General features: G+C 42.4%; 2 protein-coding genes and 1 long non-coding RNA gene across 11 annotated transcripts in view; 1 reads left to right on the top strand and 2 right to left on the bottom strand.

Moving 5' to 3' along the window:
* Window positions 1-4243: 4243 nt before the first annotated feature.
* LOC127008175 (uncharacterized) lies at window positions 4244-6275 on the bottom strand. The gene is made up of 3 exons (XM_050879857.1): window positions 6138-6275; window positions 5316-5513; window positions 4244-4832 (listed from the first exon to the last, which is right to left on the bottom strand). The coding sequence occupies exons 1-3, from the start codon at window positions 6208-6210 to the stop codon at window positions 4576-4578; spliced, it is 528 nt and encodes a 175-aa protein (XP_050735814.1). The 5' UTR covers window positions 6211-6275; the 3' UTR covers window positions 4244-4575.
* A 2735-nt stretch (window positions 6276-9010) lies between these two features.
* LOC127008170 (uncharacterized) overlaps window positions 9011-23815 on the top strand; it is a 160152-nt gene continuing 145347 nt past the window's right edge. For 4 of the 7 annotated variants that reach the window (XR_007760893.1, XR_007760891.1, XR_007760892.1 and 1 more), the window contains exons 1-2: window positions 9011-9149; window positions 11239-11357. This is a non-coding gene — a long non-coding RNA (uncharacterized LOC127008170). The remainder of the gene's footprint in view (window positions 9150-11238; window positions 11358-23815) is intronic. The other 3 variants (XR_007760890.1, XR_007760894.1, XR_007760895.1) reach the window with 3 other exon arrangements.
* On the bottom strand, window positions 11392-16872 carry LOC127008168 (uncharacterized). Of its 3 annotated transcripts, XM_050879853.1 has the most exons (11): window positions 16574-16872; window positions 16142-16453; window positions 15506-15920; window positions 15030-15306; window positions 14675-14858; window positions 14436-14572; window positions 14062-14237; window positions 13705-13910; window positions 13234-13393; window positions 12893-13048; window positions 11392-12650 (listed from the first exon to the last, which is right to left on the bottom strand). In XM_050879853.1, the coding sequence occupies exons 2-11, from the start codon at window positions 16423-16425 to the stop codon at window positions 12402-12404; spliced, it is 2244 nt and encodes a 747-aa protein (XP_050735810.1). In that variant the 5' UTR covers window positions 16426-16453; window positions 16574-16872; the 3' UTR covers window positions 11392-12401. The 3 variants fall into 3 exon arrangements, with proteins under 3 accessions (XP_050735810.1, XP_050735808.1, XP_050735809.1); XM_050879851.1 differs by lacking the exon at window positions 16574-16872 and having other exon boundaries at window positions 16142-16563; XM_050879852.1 differs by lacking the exon at window positions 16574-16872 and having other exon boundaries at window positions 11393-12650; window positions 14675-14855; window positions 16142-16563.

Below are 23815 nucleotides of genomic sequence, written 5' to 3'. Positions count from 1 at the left end.
TTTTTTTTTTTTTTGCTTTAATATTTTTGGGGGGTTTACGTTGAATATAATTATTTGTTTCACTTTTATGAGGACATTTTCTTGTAAGAAACTTTGCCAATGTCAAATGAAACTATTGTTTAGTGTTGCTACAGTTCCCAAAATGTGTTTTCACTTGAAAATCATATGTAGAAAGACACTGGTAGTTTCAGCAGATTTGTCAAGTTAAAATAACACGCACATAAATACCGAAAAACAGAAGAGGGACTTCTAACAGTATGCAGTTAAATTTGTATCATATTGTTAAGAAATTAGATTCAATCATGTTCCTATGCATTGGAAAAAGAAATATGCTCATTAAACTTCCTAATTATATTATTATTGTTGTCAACAAAAAGACTATTTTCCTTTTTTTATGCTTTTGAATATTTGTCTTGTAAGAGAAGACAATCATTCACTATTGCTTGACATGCTACAGGACCAGTACAGAATCAATACAGGACCATTACAGGACAAGCAGACTTGATGATTGTCCTGTACAAGTGGATCACATTTTCTTCCTTCTACCTAATATATATATATATATATATATATATATATATATATATATATATATATATATATATATATATATATATATATATATATATATATATATATATTATAAATTTAAATACAGTATATATATATTTATATTGAAGTCATATGATTTAAATATATGATTTAAATCGAATATAGTATAAATATATATATATATATATATATATATATATATATATATATATATATATATATATATATATATATATATATATATATATATATATATATATATATATATATATATATATATATATATATATATATATATATATATATATATATATATATATATATATATATATATATATATATATATATATATATATATATATACACACACACACACACACACACACACACACACACACACACACACACACACACACACACACACATTATAATTTTAAATACAGTATATTTATTTATATTGAAGTCGTGATTTTTTACTTCCATTAAAATCGAATTAAATCATATGATTTAAACAATTTGATTTAAATTAAAACTGCCATGCTGGTAATGCTTTGTAATTCTGAAAGTCCCTCTTCTTTAAGTAATGCTCGGAATGACTGTTCTAACATCTTGAACAGTGCTAACGCCATTTCCAACTTTAACTAACAAACTAAGCTCGCCGTAACCTAAGTTTCAGGATTTGGAAGCTAGTATCCCATTATAAGAAGCGCTGAACAAAGCTGTCATGTATTTATAAACTAAATTGCTCTGGTGTGAACTGGGTCAGTTGGGTCGGTAAAGACAGTAATGCTGCCTGATGACGAAGGGGAAGTACTCGAGTGCTATAGATGTTTAGACCCATATGGTGAGGGGAAAAAATCAAGAAAGTAACAGTTATTGTAGTAATATATATATATATATATATATATATATATATATATATATATATATATATATATATATATATATATATATATATATATATATATAAAGTCCCTCATCACCGGCTGTTACTAAAATTACAGGCTCACGGCGTAGATGGGAAAGTTTTGAACTGGATCAAGGCGTGGCTTAGTGGTAGGAAGCAGAGAGTGCAAATCAATGGGAGGAAATCTGAATGGGGCAGTGTTACGAGTGGAGTCCCACAGGGGTCGGTGCTGGGTCCTCTGATTTTTATTATTTACATCAATGACTTGGACACAGGAATTAATAGCGATGTCAGTAAGTTCGCAGATGATACCAAGATCGGTAGAGTAATCCAATCAGACAGCGACGCTACCGTTCTCCAGGATGAGCTTGACAGACTATATGATTGGGCGAGGAAGTGGCAGATGGAATTCAATGTCGGGAAGTGTAGCATTTTGAGTGTAGGTAGGAATAACCCCTTACACAATTACTCCTTAAATGACACTCCTCTAAGCAGGTCTGGGCGTGAGAGAGACTTAGGAGTCCTAGTGAGCGCTGACCTCCGTCCTAGGGCTCAATGCAATCAGGCTAAAAATCGGGCAAACAGAGTACTAGGTTTCATCTCAAGGAGCGTGAGCAATAGGAGCGCTGAAGTCATCCTCAAACTTTACTTAGCACTAGTTCGACCTCATCTCGATTATGCAGTTCAGTTCTGGTCCCCCTATTATTGAATGGATATAAAGATGTTAGAATCTGTACAGAGGAGGATGACAAAGATGATTCAGGGGGTGAGAAACTTGCCTTATGAAGACAGGCTAAAGCAGTTAAATCTACACTCTCTAGAAAGGCGAAGGTTGCGAGGAGACTTGATCGAAGTTTATAAATGGATGAAGGGATTTAATAAAGGGGATGTCAATAAAATTTTGAGAGTGAAAGAGCCAAGTAGGACGCGTGGCAATGGTTTTAAGTTAGACAAATTCAGATTCAACAAAGACATAGGCAAGAATTGGTTCACCAATAGAGTGGTGGACGAATGGAACAGGCTTGGGAGCCATGTTGTGGGTGCCAATACCATAGATACATTCAAGAAGAAGTTAGATATAGCCATGGATGGTGAGGTAAGGTGGGGTTAAGTGTACAGGAGCTGCCTTGTATAGGCCAACCGGCCTCTTGCAGACTCCTTACGTTCTTATGTTCTTATATATATATATATATATATATATATATATATATATATATATATAGAGAGAGAGAGAGAGAGAGAGAGATTATATTAGTAGATCCAGCTGATGAGAAAAGGTTTAGTTTTATGTGCAAGGATATAAGGAGAATAAGAGAGGCCAGACGGCCCATGCATGGCAGCTCCTGAGAGTCGGTGAGAGTCATCAAATTCTCTTCCATCCATATATACATTTAACCTCCATTTAAAACTTTCGTTTGTGTCTGCCTCAACTACATATCTGCCCAGTTAATTCCACTCATCCACCACCCTTTTTATGAGCCAGTTCTAGCCTATTTCCTTCCTAAGCCTGAATTTATCTTAATTATTCCTGTTCCGGTGTGCACTTACAGTAGTTTCAATTATAAGTACTTCATCTAAATCGCCCTTATAAATCTCCTTCACCCATTGAAAGCCCTTAATTAAATTCCCTCACAGTCTACGTCTATCCAAAGAATATGATTTGTCTTTAATTCTTCTCTGTACGGTAAGTTTAAAAGATTATTTTAGTCGTTTTTTCCTTTTTGCCTCTAGAGAATCTATACCTTTTCTGCAATAGGGGCACAAAATCTGAACAGCATAATCCACATGAGGCCTTGCCAGTTCCAGATGTAATGACAGGATGACATTTGCGCTAACCGGTTGCTTACGCCTTTCGAGGTAAACCCGTCTAGTGATTTCTGGATCAAAGGATAGAGCTCACACGCCCACCCAAATTCCTTTCATTGCTGGAATGCTCAAGAACTGTGCTAATAAATGCTTAAATACTTATGTGGAGAATTTTTCCCACACTTAGGACAGTGCATTTGTCGATATTAAACTGCATCATCGATTTATTGGCCGACTCGTACAAAACATCCCCCTCCTGAACTACCACAATGTAGTTGTCTGAAATGTCGGGGCCCAGAGTTTCTTGGCAGGTCGAGCTCTCTTCATGACTTCCCTTTTTTTTTTTTTTCCTTGTGTGCGCTGGTCGCCAGGCGAGGGTAGTCTCCACCGTGTGAGGTGATCCAGGTCGAAGCAAGGATGTTGCAGTGAGCCAGAGTCGAGGTACAGGTTTCTGCAGACTCCTGAGACAGCAAAATCAACAATCTATTATCCATCATTCAGGCTGTATATTATCATAGTTTGATACAAAGTAATTGCATTGCATTATGTTCCATACCATGCATTTTGTTCTATATATCTTCATAACGTGTCGCCTCATTTAGCTTCGTTTGGCCTCAGTTTTGCTTTTCTCAGTCAAGTGGCTTCATCTTCATGGCTTCCCTATCTGTTTTCTCTACTTTCTCTGTAACGTTATGTTTATGTACGTTAAAGACCTTGGGTTGTTGTCTGGATGGTTATCATCTACTTTAGAGACACATGAAATGGTAACGTGGGGCAGTTTTCTGTGGCAATATTTTGAACGGGTAACATAAGGAATTTGTATTTGTATTTGTCTTCTCGAAGTCCCTGTGGTTCAGTTAGCATTTGTGTTAAGCGTTCATGGACTCTTTCAAGGGAAAATTATATGGTTCAGCATAGTATGTTCATATTTACAAATTGAGTAATGTGAGTGAATGTTTTATTGTAAAAAATCATGCACTCGTTTAATTTCAGTTTATTATGTTCATCATACAAAATGTGTGGCACGGTTATGTACTCTGCAAAATGAAGGCACATCAGGTTCTTGTAAAGTATCTGCAGTATACAGTGCGATGGGACGACAATTACCTTGTTTGAGATGTGAGATAATTTTGAAGAAATGGAGGAGAAAAAAGGAAACAATAAGGAACGAAGCATGGTCTTTAGTCAATAATATGAACTCAAGAATAACACGGGAGAAAACGAAAATAATGATGCTCAGGAGGAAAAAGAAGAAAATATGAAACAAAGACAAGTCGAAGCATGGTATTATTCATCCATCCTTCATCCCTCTACTTGGCGCGGCAGAGGCATCGGCTGTGGTGCTCGTATATGCCCATGGAGCAGTGGAAACAGAGTCTGCCGTAGGAGTTGATGCCGTTGGCCAATGTGATATCCTGCAGGAACACTCTCTCCCCCATTTCGTGAGGATGACCCTCTTGCCACATTGGGTTTTGAAAGGACACTGGATTGCCTTCAATCGTCTCCCAGTTGCCGTCTATCTTCTCCACGCCGATCCACATGTTCGGGTCCGGATTATAGTTCTGAGCTGTGGGGCGGAGGGGGTGGGGGGGGGGAGAGGATGTCGTTAATGCTTGCTTTAGTGTATGTGTTGGATTGTGAGTGTGGTTTTGTTACTTTTTCGTGGAGAAAGAGAGAATTGCGAATTTAAGTTCTGACAGGCACTTGAAATATCTACACTTTTAATTCTTCATCTCTGTCAAGTTTGCATACGAATGAGACTTTCAATATGAACCGAAGCCCACACACAAAAAAGGGGAACACTACTACCATCATCAATTCAATTGTCAGGTGTAATTCTTTGCGTTCATTTTAAACAGCAAAAAAAAAAAAAAAAAAAAAGTTTTCTTTGAGGCATATTCCTTGCCTTTTTGATTCGAGTGGATATTTTGAATCTCCTAAAGGCAATAATTATTAATGTTTGAATTCCTCCCCAAGAAACAATCAAAATTAATCGACAAACACTGCCATCCCTACCACTGCCATTGCTACTTCCTCTATCAATACTCACACTCATCAAGCCAAGTGATCGAGAAGGCTTCCAGCTCCTCAGCGGTGTCAAATGTGGCAAGGTCGGAGTTCAGTTCCCCGCCGTCCTTGGCTTTGCAAGCCAACCGGCACTCGTCCCACGTCATGTTGACTCCGGGCATGTCGATCACGGAGAAGCAGTTGCCATTAGACACGAAGAAATCCCCGGGGCACTGGGCAGCTAAGGGCGGAGAGGAAGGGAAGATGATGATGGCGGTGGTGTGGCGTGTGTGTCATGTTAAGGAATGGAAGAACTGAGGGGAATGTACGAAAGTATAGTATACTATAACATTTTGCTTATGCAGTTTTGTTTTAGGTGTTGAGGTGCTTCAAGTTTTTCTAAGTAAGGTGTTAAAGTAGAGGGAAAGATGTTTAGTGGAGTTGATTTTGATATATTTTAAGGAAGTTCATTGGGTTTTCTCAATCTCTATGGGAGTTTTTTATTTTTTTTATTGTTCTGAAAGGGAATTTGTGTACGGAAGTTGTTGAATAGAATTTGCTTTCCCTTAATGTTCACGCAAGATGAAGCTGTTGCTTAAAGTTTTTCATTGGAAGGAATTTTCGAGTTACCTAATGAAAGTGTCATCCTAAATTGTTCAAGGGAAAGTGTTCCTTATGTTGTTTGTTGAAAAGTAGTTTTCTTAATTCATTAAAACAAGAAATTGCGGTTTGTTTTTTGTACGAACGTAACGTTTTCAAAATTATTCACCTAAGTTGTTCACTTCTAAGTTAATGCTGTCCGCCTAAGACATTCAAGGGAAATTATGTTGTTGCAAAGCGACTGTTATATGTCGCCAAAACTCACCCGCGAATGCAGCGAGGGAGACGAAGATGAGCTGGTGAAGGAGAGACATCTTGCTTGCAGAGTGAAGCGACATGGACTTCAGATTCTTATATACTCGTTCTGAGGCACCCAAGGACAGCCCTGCGAGGGGGGAGATAAAGTAAAACACAAGTAGACCAGTGGGAATGAAAGCGATAACCCATGTAGGTGTGCATGTTTTTTTTTTTTTTTTTTTTTTATTATTATTTTTTTTTTTAGTACGTGAGAAAGATTGCGTAGAGGAAGCCTGGCACCCTTAAAGGGACCATGACATTTTAATGCTCCGTGCTTGAGTAGAAGCACGTAGATGTGCTTATGTGACCTTCAGGCAGTCACCATAGGAAAGAATAACTATGCCAGTGTTTCATAACCTTATCTGCAGGTGGCCCCTCACCCCTATTGCCAGGCTTGGATCGCCCATTAACGCCTGTAATTTGGTTTCAGAGATTGCATTTGCTACAACATCGAAAAATAAGCAGATTATTTAATTATATTAGTATGACTTTTTTTTTTCATTTTTGCTGAGTTTACAAATTTGTTTGAAACAAAATTTTGAAAGGTTTTTCTTGGATATGAATTTAAAACAAACACCAAATGGAGTAGGGTTTTCTAGAGCCAGAATTTCTCGAATAGGACAGGTTTGTGATGTAAATTTACCAAGTTGAGCTGGCTTCCATATTTTTTCCACTATCACTCCAGATCCATTATCATTGGGTAGAATATGCTGATCTTCATCATCTTTCCATTATCATCCGAACTTATGTATCCCTCTATTTGCTCATCATCCAAAACTTCACTGTCGTCTTCAAGGTCACTGTAGTCAACATTTGATTCAGGTCTGATGGAATTTCTGCAAATTGAAAACATATTCCTGATGCAATTATCTTCTCCATGGCATTTTACCTGCACGGCATTACATATCAACCTTATTAGTTTACCGTATATAAATCAGAATGTGAATCAAAGGTAAAGTAACACTTTCTAAAGTTAGCAATAGTTGCCATTCTCTATTTTGCTTTTATCTCGGAAAAGTAAATTTTGGCAGCTTGCATGGTGGGATATTTTATAACCCACTCTACAATGTAATTTATTCTCAATGTTCAACTTACAGGTAAATCAACAGCCATAAATATGTGTAACATGATATAATTTTTACCTTAGAAATCCTTGACTTCTCTAGAGTGGGATTAAACCTCTTTGGTTCTATGGCATGGACACATTTATGGGTGGAGCATTTTACATCCTACATTACTACTTGGGAGTCGAGAAAAAGTGAAATAAAATATAAATCTGCGTAGAAAGCACAGAAAAGCAATAAGATAGATTATAATGCATTGGCTGCTTAATGCTGAAAGTCTCTCTGCTTGAAGTGATGCAAGAAACGCCGACTGACCGTCCTAACATATTGCCTTGAACTCGGGCCGGGGCTCTTTTCGCACGCCATAACATAAGCTACAGCACCCCGGTGGATGCTATAATATAATGATCCGAGGTTAAGAAGCGCTGAAACGTCTTTCTTCATTTCAGTGTTAACCCACTTCAGTTAAACAGAAGAGGCGAATACTTTTGGAAACATTACTACATCTATTTCCCTTTTTTTCTGGAGTTTATTGATTTCCACTTTGTCTATGTTTCTTCGAGCACTCGTATATACGGGTCCTCTACGCCCTGCCGCCTGAGGGCCTGTAGGTCTGATGGTTTTATGTCTAATATTTTCTCATAAACCACAAAAAAAAACATGCAACGTGGATTAATGGAATTTCTCCTACATCTAGTGTTGTATCTATTACAATATTAGTTAATATGTAATTTGCTTTTTCTAAATCTCTTTCAGTCTGATAGGGTAGAATCTAGATTTTTAAAACTAAATTCTTCAGCCTTCGTCTTGTCTCTGAAGGATTGTGTTTTTTTATTCACTAACTTTTCCTTCTCTCTTCTCAGGTTTCAACCTACTATACATCTTGCCAATCTGTCTTTACTGGATTTGTGCTTATTTACTACTTTTACAGCCTTCACTGTGTCCGAATTTTTAGTACGAATTAAGGAAGCTTTCTTTATCATATCTCCATTAAGACTTTTTCCTGTCCGCTCTTTTCCTGCACATTTTTTTCTTTATTTGGTTGTTTTTCTGTTGATTAAGACCCAATGATAGTCGGTGCATGTTATAACAACTCCCCCCCGTGGCAAATCTTTCGTTGTAACGGAGCCCCGTGCGTGCTAAGGGAAAGCACAGCCTAGCCCACCATCAGCTGCCCGAGGAGAGGTGCGACCCCAGACTCTAGGAACACTACCCACTAGACAGTCTTAGCTATTTTGCATTTATTTTTATAACCTCATCCGTATAGTAACGCAGTTTGATGAATTAATTGGGTTTTACATTGCGTTTCCGCGAATAAATGTTAATATTATAAGCCAAAATTATAGACCCATAGGTTCAACTAACCACGTGGTGTAGGGTCGTTAGACCTGTTCTATTTCCGGCACGCAACTCTGGTCTGATTGCTAACTAAATTGCTTGAACGAGGTTGACTTTAATGACAAAACAAAGGACACTGTCAGACAGATGGTACTTGGCCTACATGGTACAGTGTCAGGATAAGAATTTTGTTTTCGTGTCTCAATCGGGCAACAGATGTAAACGAAAAAAATGCATATACCTCTATACATACACCTCTATGGTGAAAGAAAACTACGCTATGTCACCGTAACCCTGAAACACTAGCCCTTCCGGAAGTGAGGACGGTTTATCTGTTATCTAATACGAAACTCAAATCTGGATTTCATTCTCTGTTTATCACATTAATCACGAGTGTGTGTAATGCGTTGTAGCTGAACTGCACAAGTGCCTGGCGTGGTGCCGTGTGCAGCGGGCAAGTGAGGGCGGCGGCGGACGGGGGACGGGAGTATTTGTGGCGTTTGCGGCATGGCGGCAAGGCACACCTGTGCCGTCCCCACGCCACGCCATGCCACGCGGCACGATGCAGCGCCACCCAGGTAACTACCCGGCGTGCTGGGCGGGACCACCATGACCGTAACATCCATCTGTGCCAAAAGAGATTGAATAATGTTTACACACACACACACACACACACACACACACACACACACACACACACATGCACGGGGCTATTGAGGATAATTAGCAAGTCCAGGAAGTCACAAACAAAATTAAAATGTTAAGATATTATCGCATATTATTTGTTTTGAACAACCAAGACATGACCTCAAGGGCATATTCTGGACAACATGCCTCCATGAACCACGACTTGGGTCAAGGGTTTTGTCCCTGGGCTGCCCAAGTGGCCGAAGGACCAGTGATCGGTAGTGACAGAAAACATTCATTGCTGTAATATATATATATATATATATATATATATATATATATATATATATATATATATATATATATATATATATATATATATATATATATATATATATATATATATATATATATATATATATATATATATATATATATATATATATATATATATATATATATATATATATATATATATACGTGGGTCTCGGTAAATTTCTCGAAATCAATTGCTCGAAAGTAAATTGCTCGAAATCAATTGCTCGAAAAATAATTTATCGAACTTTCAATTGCTCGAAGGGCAGATTACTCGAAAATAGTGGTTGAATGGAGAATATTAAGAAATTAGATAAAAGAAACACAACTTTATTACTGTAAAATGAAGAGATAAAATTAAGAACGGGTACATTTCTATTATACAGTAGTTCTTAAATATTGTTCTACATTATTTGTTTCGTCATAGTTTAAAATAAGAAGGGGTACATTTTTATTATTTTTGTTGTTCTTCAAACTTTAAAAAAAAATGTATTATTGCCAATGTTTACTCTATTGGTATGAAATATTGTATGCAACACTTCTTAAATATTCTTCTACATTGCTTGTTTCGTCATAGTATGATACAATATCTTTAATCGATTGCACAGTCACGGTGCTTTTTCTGTCCCCAGCTGTACTCGCTCCTCTCACATGTTCTATTTTTAATTCTTGTAAACTTTGTTCTCTCTTTAGTCCATCTATAAACTTCCAAATAGACGGATGACGAGGACTTATTTGATGTTCAAAACTGTTGTGCCACCCTTCAATTGCATTGTTTGTTTTCGACATTCCTTTTACAACATTATCGAAACAGTTCCACATTTCATGTTTAAACAAAGGAGCACGTCTACGGCTGCGTCTGTACGGCCGCCCAATTCACTTGTCTTCAAAATATTCCACTACTCCTTGAAGTTAACCTGGAAAAAAATAATTTTCAACTAGTATTTTAAATGTTTCCACAACATTGGGTACAGGTACAAATGATAACTCAAATTAGAGACGAACTTTAAGAGCAAATTCAGCATCGGTGTCGTGCACTACCTTAAGCCCACTTGCTTGAATTTTTCGATAAAGGCTTTGACTGAAATGAAAAAAAAAGTTTCTCTCTCTCTCTCTCTCTCTCTCTCTCTCTCTCTCTCTCTCTCTCTCTCTCTCTCTCTCTCTCTCTCTCTCTCTCTCTCTCTCTCTCTCTCTCTCTCTCTCTCTCTCTCTCTCTCTCTCTCTCTCTCTCTCTCTCTCTCTCTCTCTCTCTCTCTCTCTCTCTCTCTCTCTCTCTCTCTCTCTCTCTCTGTATGTATGTATGTATGTATGTATGTATGTATGTATGTATGTATGTATGTATGTATGTATATATATATATATATATATATATATATATATATATATATATATATATATATATATATATATATATATATATATATATATATATATAAATATATATAAAAGATATATATATATATATATATATATATATATAATATAACAGATACACATACATTGAATCATAACAGTAAAATCATCAGTAATTGTCACGTAACAGCGTTTAGTAATTGAGCTTTCTCTTGTCTGCATGTGGGGGTGGGTGGGGGGTGGCACCGCTAAGTTTGTTCGTATTACAAAGCCTTGGACCTGGGCAGAACAACGCCCGGGTACTACTGTCCCCCGAGCCTGCCCCCGCCCCACCCCCAGCTGTACCCCACACGCGCCTTTTCCCGCCCCAAGGTTGTCTCCTCGTTGTCGTCTGGAGTCGTCCTGGTCATTACGTGGCCCGCAGCAGCCTTTGGCCCGTCGTGAGAGGGGCGCCACCTGCCGCCCCGCCACCCCCTGACTCGGGTGCTCAGGTGGGATACAGTTATCTTTTAAACTTCATTTCCTACTTGATTCAGTCTCGCTTTTCACGGCTACATTTTTTTTCTTCTAAGGAACAGCTGCGGGATGTTTTGGGTCCTTCACAGTTTTATGTTATGATTGACATTGGATTAGAGCAATGAAGTTACCTTCAGGATAGTTTACGCCTTTTTGTCAAAGGTTTGGAAAAAAAAATTCTATAAAACATTCTTGGTTATGTAGTTTTGAATGAATAATGTATTAATGTTTTTTGGATATTGATTTTTTAAAGTTTTGATGTATTCTAAAGTAATGCAACCTTATGTATTCAGCCATCAAACCCACTAAGTTGCTAACCAGGCACCAAATTCATACCTAGTCCCACTCCATTGTTCAGTGATCCCAACCAATCCAGTACTTTTTTTAATTTACAGGAAATCTGGCATATTATTTTAGTGTTCAGTTTAAGTTGGAGGTTCTCTACACTCATTTTGGAGTTAGGAAGGTCAGTAGATTGTTTAGATCTGGAGATATTAGTCATAAGAGCTCAAGTTATTGTATACAGTAAATCCGGAATTCTTTAAGAAGAGAGGTTCATCACAAGGCGAAAGCAAGTTAGCATAATGAATATTTATTCTAAAAAAAACATTGCACTCACTTTTAAAGCATAACACTATCACCGAATAATTAGATCACCAGATTATTCTCTTGACAACTACAAAATTATGGTAAAGTACATCACTCATTAAAGCTCAAATATTTATGTACTTTAAACTTGAAAAATATATGAATGTAATAAACATTTCTAACTTAATCCGAAACGCCTGAAACGTGTTTTTAATATCGTAACGTTTTTCTAACTAAATTGAAACAAACAAAACGAAAAGTTATAGAAAACTAATAATTCTTTCTAATAAGCACAGCAACACTAACTTCGTCATTCTCGTGTACATTCATTATCAGAAAGATCGAAAGTTATAATAAATTAACATTGACTTCAGCACAGCAATGATGATGATGACGGGGGTGTAATGATGACGCTGACGGGGTAGGCGCGGCTAAGGCTGTGCAGGCGGGGAAGAAGAGTCGCCGGGGCACACCTCGATGTCTGGCAGGCCACTGACGCCGCGCGGAGACGAGGCCAGATGGAGCAGCGTCAGGTTTCTGCAGAGCGCGGCAGCGGTGGGCCTGAGGGTGTGCTCCTCGGACCAGCATGTGTGCGCGAGGCGCCACAACACCGCGTCCAGGAACGTGCGGGGGCCGGGGTGAAGCTGGTGGTCTGGGGGACGGTGATTTAGGTACGCGACCTGAGAGGCAGACACGAGGATGAAGGCACAGTGCTGAAGACATGCATGGCTAAAGACAAACGTGAGAAAAGTGAATCGGTTGTAGAAGTTGGAAAAAATGCAAACTCAACCGCACAAGAATAGACAAGAAGAAAAAAAAGAGGTTGTTGCATGACCTATCTCTGATCCTTCACTGAACTGGCTGGAGATATGAAGCTGAAGAGTCACATGGCTGAAGGGATACACCACTACGCTGCCCTTGCCTGGTAGATGACGATGTGGGGGTGGAGGCCTTGGTAGGGGAGGCTGCGGGTCAGGAGGTGCCAGATGGTCACTCCCAGGGAGAACACGTCGCTGTGGCTGCCTCCCACTCCTCCCCGCAACACTTCGGGGGCCTGGTAGCGCACCGTCCCCAGCACCTGACGCAAGGGGTAAAGAACTGTAGTCACGCATTTTAATGATATAACTAATTTCTGCAAAAGTGCCAACCCACTTTCGATTTTATCATCCTGCAGCACCTGACACAAGGGGTAAAGAACTGAACTCACGCTTTATAATGAAGGAACTATATGGTACAACAAAGTGACGCTGCCAACCCACTTACAATGTCATCGTCCTGCAGGCCAAGTCTCGCGCAACACCCAAAGTCCGCTATCTTGAGGTGACCCGAGTGTGTGAGCAGCACGTTGCCCGGCTTGAGGTCCCGGTGGGCCAAGCCGTGGGCGTGCAGGTGGGCCAGACCGCGGCTTACATCCAGCATGTACCTGTCCTCAAAGGTGATCCGGATAACTTTCCTTTGCGAAAATTTTATATCTTTTTATTGCAATATTTTCTCATCCGTCGTATTGTAGATATATAACACCCCACGAGTAAGTACTTACCCATTTCACCCGCCTGAAACAGTGCCGCTACAGGCAATACCTACCCCCTTCCCGCCCCCAGGTCTGTTACACAAGTCTTACGGACGGCGTTGTACTAGGGCCTGACGTCACCGCAGAGTGCTTCTCACGGAAACTGTAGTATATCTCTTTGTAAACTCCCAAGACCGGTCGGTTCACACACAGCCCGCACCCACCTGACCCGCATCTCGCTGGTAAGGGTCAGCGATGTGTCGTTGATGAGCGTGAGGAGCGTGTGGGGCAGACACAGCTCGCTCACCACCCACGCCCACCGCGGCACCCCGCCCTCGCCCTGCTGCTGCTCACCGCCTCGGCAGCCTTGCGTGTCCTCTAGCGGGAGGCTGAACATGGCCGTCACAGTCTGCTGGCTCACCATCTCCTCCTGAAGACCCAAAACAACGCGCCGGTTACCCTTTATCGGCGAGTCTGGACGTCGTTGTGCGCCAGAAGAATGCACTTAGGTTTCAAAACTGTAGGGACTCGGGGTCAACACCCTCCTTTCCCCAGCCAATTCCTCCCGCTCCCTTTCTTACCTCCTTCTCGAACGCATGGGCCCAGGACACCCTCGCGAGACCCTTGGCGGCTTGCGTGACCACTGCCAGCGTCCAGGCAATGTGTGTGTGTTGCGCGAGGGGCAGCACCTTCGCCTCCCTGCCCGAGGAGGCCGCCGCCCGCCGACCCTTCAGCACCTTGACAGCCACGCCGCGGCCTCACCGGAACAACAGACGCATTGCTTATATGGAAGAGGATTTAAAGTTTCCACAGGGATTATCAATCATTCCTTTATTTTTTTTTCACTGTCATGATTCTTGTGCTGCTAAGCTGCATTGGTGTGCCTCAAAGAATACTTCTATTGCTGTATTATTGTAAGATAAATTCTGTACAAACCACCTCCTTCCCAAGTCACCTCTGTATCTGCCAAGCTTTACGACCCCGAACCCGCCCTTGCCGAGGATGCTGCCTGGGCGGGCGCTGTGTGGGCCGGGCGGCAGTTTAGGGCACAAGGAGACCCTCCCTGCCCTCGCAGACCCGACTTGGTGACGCCTAAGGAAGACACATTAGCACCTGAAGGTAATTTTGACAATCCGACTTTTCTATGGAAGCGTATGCAAATAGAACTATCCCCTAGACACTCCCTTGTCTCACCTGCAGTATTGAGAGGTGGAGACACAGGTGTTGCCCACTGGTAAGGTGGTGTGCCACGAGGCGCGACGTTGCGAAGTCAGCTCCGCTGGGCCCCTCTGCCCCCACCCCCAAAGAAACTCCCATGACAGTTGTGGCTGAACCTCTTCTCTGTGGCTGCAAGTAAGCCGTGCCTCGACGGATCCTGCTGGGCGTGTTAACTGTCAATTACTGGCAAGTTTATATACAAACTAAAGCATGAAGGCTTAGTAAACTATTCCACAAAACTTTCATGATTCATGGGCACATTGTAGACGCGAAGATAAACTTTTCCTTGACAAGATTCAGAGCACCAACAGTTCATGTTTATTTACTCAACTATCACTCGGTATCTCCGGCACTGCCGAGTCAATGGTGACGCAAGGCACCATGTTTCTGCTGTTGGTGCGGGTGATGCCGCGTCTCTCTGCGTCAATGACGGACTCATCATTTCGTGACTGCAGATCTTCGCCGCCTCCCTCACCCTTCTTTCCATGGCACGGGCTCTGCAGGGGTTTTACAGGGTGTGTGAGAAGGGGAGTCACCCTATAGTGTGGGGACAGCAGGCTCGGAGAGGCGGCGAGGTTAGGACTTGGGCTGCCATCATCGCGTGGGATCTGAAAGGGCGGTATTTAACTTCGTAGTTCATGAAGTTTTCTTTTTATAATCGCAAAATGTAGCAGAAAGACACCGTTGATAAATACAGCAATGAAGGCAAAGGTGATAGATTAAACTGAAAGTCTCTAGTGTCACCCGTTAAGGTAACAACCATGACGTTCAGGTGGCGGGCCGTGTAGGACGGTAATGACAGCTTACCTGAACACACCGTGCATCTTCAGGTGAAGGGGAGATCACTGTTGCGCCCAGGCACTGCCGCCGCTGCTGACACGGGGCACAGGGGGAGAGCAAATCCACGCAGTGCATGCGGGACACGGCGTGCACTGGGCTGGTGGAGAGTGGTGAAGGAGAGAACACAGTGGGGCCCCAAGACTGCCGCCGCTGCTGCCTTCTGGGGCATGAGAACAGAAGCTCCTGAGAGTAGGGAGCCGTATTTGTGTGTACTGGTGGCGAGGCAGCCGGCGACCTTCCCTCGTCCCATTCTTCGTCCAGACGCCACGCCCGCGAGAAGAACCACTGCCCTGGAGACGAGGAGGCCGCGCGCTTCAACATGTACGGTTGCATTAGAAACTCCGGCGCTGGGCTTGGAGGTTCTTGCTGCCATGCTGGTGACCTACGGAACATATTACCAATCACAACGTTATATAATTGACTCGACTCTGAACAACAAAATATTTCTGCCACTTCTAAATGATAACACCGTGAATTCTTTCCTGAAGCAGTTAAATGTATCATGTGACGGCGCGAGGATAGATAAGTCTCAAACACCCGCGGTGCATCAAAAGCATCACCAAACGCTCTGTACAACCAGGGAACATGCTTGGGTGTCTGTACCTGAGGGAGGCGCGTCGGCTGTCCGAGTGGAGCACCCGTGTGGAGAGCCACGTCACGTCGAGGGACAGTCTCCTGCCGGCCGAGTTGCCGCGGTTTTCCTCATTCAGCGGCCGTATTGACGTTTCTAGACACACGGCAGAGCCATTATCCTCAGCACCAAGAGTCGGACAGGCGGCGTCGAGCTGACTGATCTGGCTGGCGATGTCAAGCGCAGTGGGCGAGGAGCGTCGGACAAGGGCCTCCTGGGGCAGGCATGCAGACAGCCGCCGCGCCATCACGCTCATGGCTGTTGCTGCCCCAAGGCCAGTGTACCTGAAGGTCGTAGATATCATTGTACCAGACCTGAAATGCTGGTCAACCATGTGCTGTGCGGACGCAAAGGTTTAATAATGTATTTGAAATTGAAACCTGGCAGTATTGATTTAGGGTCACCTGTGTGGACGAAGGGAAAGGCCGCACGACCTGATTCACCGCTGCTCTGAAGGCTCACTGTCCGCTAAGAATCACGGCTTGGCGGTTCACAGGGCTTGAAAACTTCCGAAACTGCAAACGAATCAGAATAATAAGTAAACACCGACGAAGCAGACTGCAGCTGCAAAAAACTTGAAAACAGCGATGATTAATATCATCGTGAATACAACTATTCTGCTTCACCAATGCGGAGGCGATGCTCCGACTCATAGTACGTTGTGTGGACATCCATTGTAATATAAAGAGAGTAAAGTGTTTTTTCTTAACGAATTTCGTTGTTTTTGTGTACCTTTTTGGCTTGCTTACCTATTTCAGTGTTGCTACTGCGATATTAAGCCGCATGAAAGCATTTGGCTTTCATTTGCATAGCTTTATCTCTTCATTTCTTTGGTATATTTATTTGCTGTAAGATTTCTCTTCAGCAAAATATGGAAAATTAAGGTAACACTAAAATTTAAGGAGTGCCACTTGTCCCTTTTTAGGCCACTGCTAAGTTTAAATGGCCATAGTAACAAACAAGCGTTGATTTTTATCACACGCTACCAACAGGCAGTGCAATTAACCGCACACTTAATCTCGTGTGCCGCTTGTGCTGTACAAAGGTGACGCTGCTCACCTGTCACCTTCACTTGTGAGAGTACGCGATATTTACTATTATTCAGTGTGGCCGCGCAGGGTTTACCGTGAACCATTTTCTCTTTCTCCTGCTCAAACGAAGAAAATGAAGCATCGACTTTCAATGGTCGACGTCAATATTTGTTTAGGTTTATATTATTTTTTAGTTATATTTCATCAATATTCTCGTCCTCCCACCCCAAAAAAAAAATTATATTTGTCTTCCCTAATGTAAGTGATTAAGTCAGTCTGTGATAAAGAAAGTTAATTCAGCTCTTTTGATGAATTTAGTTTAGTATTTTTTTCTAGTGTGTGTGTGTGTGTGTGTGTGTGTGCGCAAGGAGAGAATGCTGTTAATTTTCAGAGGTCCGCACAGTGTTTGGTATCACACTGCGGGAAACACAAGAATGAGAACATAATTTTCTTGTCACTTCTAAAGGATGGATAAGAAGTGCAGAAAAGAGAGAGAGAGAGAGAGAGAGAGAGAGAGAGAGAGAGAGAGAACAATATTGTTGTTTCTTCTTCCTTCCTTCCTTCCTTCCTTTTCCGTCAGGCCAAAGGTAAGGCTGATAGAATTAGTTGGGGCTGAGTTAGATTAAGTCAGGTTAGTTCTCTCTCTCTCTCTCTCTCTCTCTCTCTCTCTCTCTCTCTCTCTCTCTCTCTCTCTCTCTCTCTCTCTCTCCACAATTTCTTTCCTGTACCTGAGGTGATACGAGCATTGCATTGACCTCCCTCCAACACACACACACACACACACACACACACACACACACACACACAAACGGTCACACTGCGTCACTTGTCCCCGCCCCGCCCCGTTCCTGGCTCCTGTTTGCTAGATGGGGTGGGGGTGAGGGGGGGGGGGGGGGGCAGGGGGCAGGAGGGGGAGGTGTGGGCGTGTGACCTGCTCGTTTATCTCGCCGGGGAAAGGTGTGACCAGACTTGATGTGGTGTTGATGGGATCTGCTCGCCTGTCCTGCTTGCCTTCATTTTTACCTTAGGCTTCCTTTTTACCTGACCCTTACCTTGCCTCTCTTAGTCTTTCCTTACCTTACCTTACTTTACTTTTCCTTACCTTGTCTCTTTTAGTCTTTCGTTACCTTACCTTACTCTACATTTCCTTACCTTACCTTACCTTACTTTACTTTTCCTTACCTTGCCTGTTTTAGTCTTTCGTTACCTTACCTTACTTTACATTTCCTTACCTTACCTTACCTTACTTTACTTTTCCTTACCTTGTCTCTTTTAGTCTTTGGTTACCTTACCTTACTCTACATTTCCTTACCTTACCTTACCTTACTTCACTTTTCCTTACCTTGCCTCTTTTAGTGTTTCTTTACCTTACCTTACTTTACTTTTCCTTACCTTGTCTCTTTTACTCTTTGGTTACCTTACCTTACTCTACATTTCCTTACCTTACCTTACCTTACTTTACTTTTCCTTACCTTGCCTCTTAGTCTTTCCTTACCTTACCTTATTTTACTTTTCCTTACCTTGCCTCTCCCAGTCTTACCTTACCTTACTTTACTTTTCCTTACCTTGCCTTACCTCACCTAACCTTACCTTACCTTACCTTAACCTAACCTAACTTAAAATATATATAACATCACCTAACTTACCACATTTAGCCTTGCCTTACCTTACCTTGCCTTAACCTAACCTAATCTTTTAAGCTCACCTAATTTAGTTTTGCCTTATTTAGCCTTACCTTACCTTACCTTACCTTCCGTCATTTACTCTTACCTTACTTTTCCTCATTTATCCTTTCCTTACCTTACCTAACCTTACCTTGCCTTACCTTAGTTTACTTCATAATTTTTACCTTACCTTACCTAACCTAACTTATTAACCTCGCCTAACTTAACTTACTTTACTTGATATTTGCTTACCGTCCCGAGAGAGAGAGAGAGAGAGAGAGAGAGAGAGAATATAATTACACTTCCTTGTCGTTGAGCACTATCACTGTAACTCTTTCCTCCTTTATATTTTTTCTTCTCTTTTGAGGTGAATGGGAGGAGAGAGAGAGAGAGAGAGAGAGAGAGAGAGAGAGAGAGAGAGAGAGAAGGGAAAAAAAGGTGAGAAAGGGCATGGAGAGTATAATAGAAGGGAGAAAGGAAAGAGAACGAATAGAAAAACAGGGAGGAGGAAAACTGAGAGATAGAGGACGAGGGTGGCTGAGAGAGAGAGAGAGAGAGAGAGAGAGAGAGAGAGAGAGAGCAGGACACACTCTCGGTCCGCCGGCTCTTCCATCAAACGTGGCACAATGGGGGACAACGAAGATGCTTTTCCTGTTAACCTTACCAAAAAATAGACCAGACTCTCCTCCTTATCCTTCTCCTCCTCCTTCTCCTCCTCTTCCTGTGCCTGTCCTTTCTCCCTTTCTCTCTCCTTTGCCTCCTTTTCGCTAGTTTGACCTCCTTTCCGTTTCCACTTTGTTTTTTCTGTTCATTCACGTATTCCTTCTTTATCCTTCTTATCCATCCTCCCTCCTTTTTCGTCCTAGATTTTCCTCGTCTTCCTTCTCCTCCTCTTCCATCCGCCTGTCCTGTTTCCCTTTCTCCTGTTCCTTCCTTTCGGTAGCTCGACCCCTCTTTTTTCCCCTCTTTATCCATTCTTCCTTCTTTATCCTTCCACCTGCTTTTTTCCCCTTGTTTTCTTGTTTTTTCCCTTTATTTTTTTTTTCGCTGACTTCTTAACTCCCGTCCTTGTTTCACCTCCATATCCCTCCCTTTTCTGTTGTTCTTCCTCCCTTCTTCTTCCCCTTTTTCTCTTCCGTATCCCTTTGTATAGCTTTTATCCCCCTCTTCTACCTCCTTTTCTCTGCCCCTCTTCCTTCTCCTCCTTCTCAGTTTTCTTTCTCTTTTTCTTCTCCTATTCTATCCATCTGAATACCCTCCCTTCTTCTTCTCCTCTTCCTCCTTTTTTTCTCACAGCGCCCCCTTCCCTCCATCCTTTTCCTCTCTCTCCCTTCTTCTGCTCTCTTCACCTGCCTACCGTCCCTCTCCTCTTCCCAACAGCCTACCTCCCTCCTCCTCCTCCTCCTCTCCTCCTCCTCCTTCTCCTCCTCTTTCCAACAACCTACCTCCCTCCTCCTCCTCCTCCTCCCCCTGTGTGAAATATCCTGAAGAATTTCCTTGCCTGCTCCTGATGGTGACACGCGCCCGGCATTAGGGGCTGGACAGGACGCTGGGCCCGGGGGCGGAATTCTGAATACGTGCCCAGGAGGAGGAGGAGGAGGAGGAGGCATGAAGGGCAGGGTCTGGTTGGTTGGTTGGAAGGAAGGAAGGATGGAGGAAAGAGGTCTCGCTGCAGAAGAATATCAAGTTTCTGTGATGGTTATATGTATGTGTGTGTGTGTGTGTGTGTGTGTGTGTGTGTGTGTGTGTACGCTTGTTTTATGCGAGAAAGAGAGATTATTATTTTCGTTATTGTTTAAAAGTGTTTCTTCTATTACTACTTATATCACCACCACCACCATGGCTACTACTACTACTACTACTACTACTACTACTACTTCTACTACCAGACAGACAAAAAAAGAAAGAAAATGAAAGAGCAGAGTCCAGAGGAAGAATGGACTCCGTGTACTCTAATCTAGAAGGGTCAAACAATTCTACCGTACACTCTAGTCTTAGCGGTGTTGAGTCTACGTTATTCCGTCTAATTAAGGACACGCGGCGCCGGCGACATCATGAGGCATTTAGCTAGGAGCGCAAAGCAGACCGAAACACACACACACACACACACACACACACACACACACACACACACACGCACACACAGGAGTACACGTTAATAATTATTATAAAGAAAGGTAACTGTGTCGTCCTCTTTCTACCCTCATATGAGATCGTTAGGTCATTGTGAAAGAGAGAGAGAGAGAGAGAGAGAGAGAATCATAAAACATCCTATTCCCCACAATCGTCTCTCTCTCTCTCTCTCTCTCTCTCTCTCTCTCTCCATCAAACCTTCCACCATATTAAAGCATTGTAGTCGTGTAGAAGCTCCTCCTCCTCCTCCTCCTCCTCCTCCTCCTCCTCCTCCTCCTCCTCCTCCCTCCCCCGCCCCCCCAAGAACTCGGCTGGGAGGACACGATAACAGCAAACAAAGGCAACTAGTTAGGTCTACCTGTGTATCTCTTATGTTACCTGGTGGTGATGGCGGTGGTGGTGATGCTGGTGGTGGTGGTGGTGGTGGGTGGTGATGATGATAGTGATGATAATGATGATGGTGGTGGTGGTCGATACATCTAATTATGATAGTTATGATGTATGTTTAGTTGTGTAAGTTTTCGACGCTGCTGGCTGTTAATGGAGCTAATGGAAGAAAATGGAAAAGAAGAAGGAGAAGGAAGGGGAGAAACGTAAGGTGATAGGCAGGCGAAAGGTTGTGTAATGTTATAGTCCATTTTTACATCATTTAGTTTGTGTTTTTTTTTCCCTTTCAAAAAATTACGTCAACACTTTTTTCCATTTTTTTCTCAATTCTTTTTTTTCAGTAATTTGTTCTCCCTTTTCTTCTTTTCTTTACCTAAACTACATGTCTTTTTGTTTCTTTATCCACCCTCACTCAAATTTTTAACTCTACACCCTCCCTTTCCTCTCTTCTCTTTTAATTTATCTTTACTGTTCCTTTCCTCCTTTGCTGTATTCCCCTTTCTCCTCTCACCCTGCCGTACCTCTCCTCCTCCTCCATCGGACCTTCACTACCGGTCTTCCTTTCCCCTCTTTTTCAGTAAGTTCCCTCTCCCTCCTTTCAGCTCTCCTTCTTCCATTCTCTCCATTCAACAGGTCTTCCCTTTCTCATATCCTTCATCTTTTATTCCTTTCCCTCATATTTTCACTTCTTCCGTCCCCTTCTCGTTAGTTCCTCTCTCGTGTTGACTTTCTTCTCTTTCTCTCTCCTTCCCCGTCCTTCTCTCCCTCACGTCTCTCTTCTCCTTATCGCTTCTTTCTTTCCTTCATCATCGACCGCTAATCCTTTGCTACTTCATTTTTTTCCCTTCATCATACTCGCTCTTTCCATCCCTTCCATACCACATCCTTCTTTCTTCCTTCCCTTCAAATATCTCCCCTCCTCCTCCCCTCCTTCTCCCCTTCCTTCTAGTTTCCTTCCACGCACCTTCTTTCTCCTCCTTACCACTTCCTTCCCCTTCCTTTCCTATGCATACCTCTCCCTTACCCTACCTTTGCCTTAAGAAGCTCGCCAAGGCAGGCAGGGTAAGAAAGAAGGGGAGGGAGGGAGTAAGGTTAAGGTCATGTAAATCATTTCGTCGTCCAACCATGTATTCGACAGGGCTTTCGTAGGAGCTGTGGGCATTTCACGAGGTAGGTAGTTTTATGAATCTTGTGATAGTCTGACAATGCTTCTGCTTCTTTTTTGTGTGTGCCCTTGAGCTGTCTCCTTTGTTGTTAAAAAAAAAAAAGTATCAACGTGGTAAAACACCCCTGAGAACCCGATTACTCTACTTTCCGGCCTTTGGAGCAACCTTGCCAGACTACCGTCCTTAGCACATTGTATTTCCCGGTTTTTGGCTCATAACTATCGCAAAAAGGATCAATAATTAACGTGGTTTTTTTTACAATAAACTTAACTGAATATCGTTATGTGGGTGGCTTCGGCAGCTTTGGGTCTGAAACTGATAAATACATTGTGTTAAGAACGCTGATCTGGCACCGCTGCTTTGGGGTCAGGTGATGTGAGAGGCGCAGGCGTCTGAGAATCCCGACCCATCTCTTCCTTCCTATCCTCACCCTTTCCTTCCCTTCCTTACCCCTTCATTCCCTCTTCCCTCCATTTAAATCCCTTACACTCTCTTCCTTCTTTTACCATTACTTTAACTAACTTTAACGCATCTGCCTTCTCCCCCTTACCACTTTTTTCCCCTTCATTTTCCCTGCCTCAAGAAGCTAACAAGGGTGGGGCAGGGAAGGGCAGGGGGTGGTGGGGCAAGGTTAAGGCGCCCTCACTCCCCGCCCTGATTACTTAGTATACGCCCGAGATGGAAATTTTATCAAAACACTGAAATTTAGCCGGAGAAGCGTGAGAGGATCCAGACTTGCTTTAACTTGCTGATGGGGCGAGGAAAGTCTTCTGCTCTCTCTCTCTCTCTCTCTCTCTCTCTCTCTCTCTCTCTCTCTCTCTCTCTCTCTCTCTCTCTCTCTCTCTCTCTCTCTCTCTCTCTCTCTCTCTCTCTCTCTCTCTCTCTCTCTCTCTCTCTCTCTCTCTCTCTCTCTCTCTCTCTCTCTCTCTCTCTCTCTCTCTCTCTCACTGATGACAGTTTAAATCTATTTGTGAGTTGTGTGTGCGTTCAGAAAGGGAGGGGGAGGGGGGGAGTAGGAGTGTGTGTGTGTGTGTGTGTGTGTGTGTGTGTGTGTGTGTGTTTGTGTGTGTGTGTGTGTTACTTTCTCTTCTCCTCCCTTTAAATAATCAGTTTCATCAAGCTCTTATTCCGCTGTCTTTTTTATTATATTTTATTAAGAAGATTCTGTTATTCCTGCATAAATTACTCTCCTCGGCCAACCTCGAAAATAGGAAATGGAAAAGAGAAGAAAAGAAAAACAAAAAAATAAAGAAGAGGAAAAAAAT

Source organism: Eriocheir sinensis, chromosome 37 (assembly GCF_024679095.1).
Source record: "Eriocheir sinensis breed Jianghai 21 chromosome 37, ASM2467909v1, whole genome shotgun sequence".
In the NCBI taxonomy this organism is placed as follows: domain Eukaryota; kingdom Metazoa; phylum Arthropoda; class Malacostraca; order Decapoda; family Varunidae; genus Eriocheir; species Eriocheir sinensis.
Note: the sequence above shows the minus strand (reverse complement) of the source record. Positions and strands in the feature narration are given on the sequence as shown.

What these genes read in the sequence shown, in the direction of transcription:
- LOC127008175 (XM_050879857.1), bottom strand. Translation starts at nt 6,210, where the DNA reads ATGTCGCTTCACTCTGCAAGCAAGATGTCTCTCCTTCACCAGCTCATC. An exon ending in CTCCCTCGCTGCATTCGCGG is followed by an intron (nt 5,514 to 6,137) that starts GTGAGTTTTGGC and finishes CTCCGCCCTTAG; the next exon opens with CTGCCCAGTGCCCCGGGGAT. An exon ending in GATCACTTGGCTTGATGAGT is followed by an intron (nt 4,833 to 5,315) that starts GTGAGTATTGAT and finishes TCCGCCCCACAG; the next exon opens with CTCAGAACTATAATCCGGAC.
- LOC127008168 (XM_050879851.1), bottom strand. Translation starts at nt 16,503, where the DNA reads ATGGTTGACCAGCATTTCAGGTCTGGTACAATGATATCTACGACCTTC. An exon ending in AAGATGCACGGTGTGTTCAG is followed by an intron (nt 15,307 to 15,505) that starts GTAAGCTGTCAT and finishes CCGCCCTTTCAG; the next exon opens with ATCCCACGCGATGATGGCAG. An exon ending in GCCTGCAGGACGATGACATT is followed by an intron (nt 13,049 to 13,233) that starts GTAAGTGGGTTG and finishes CCCTTGCGTCAG; the next exon opens with GTGCTGGGGACGGTGCGCTA.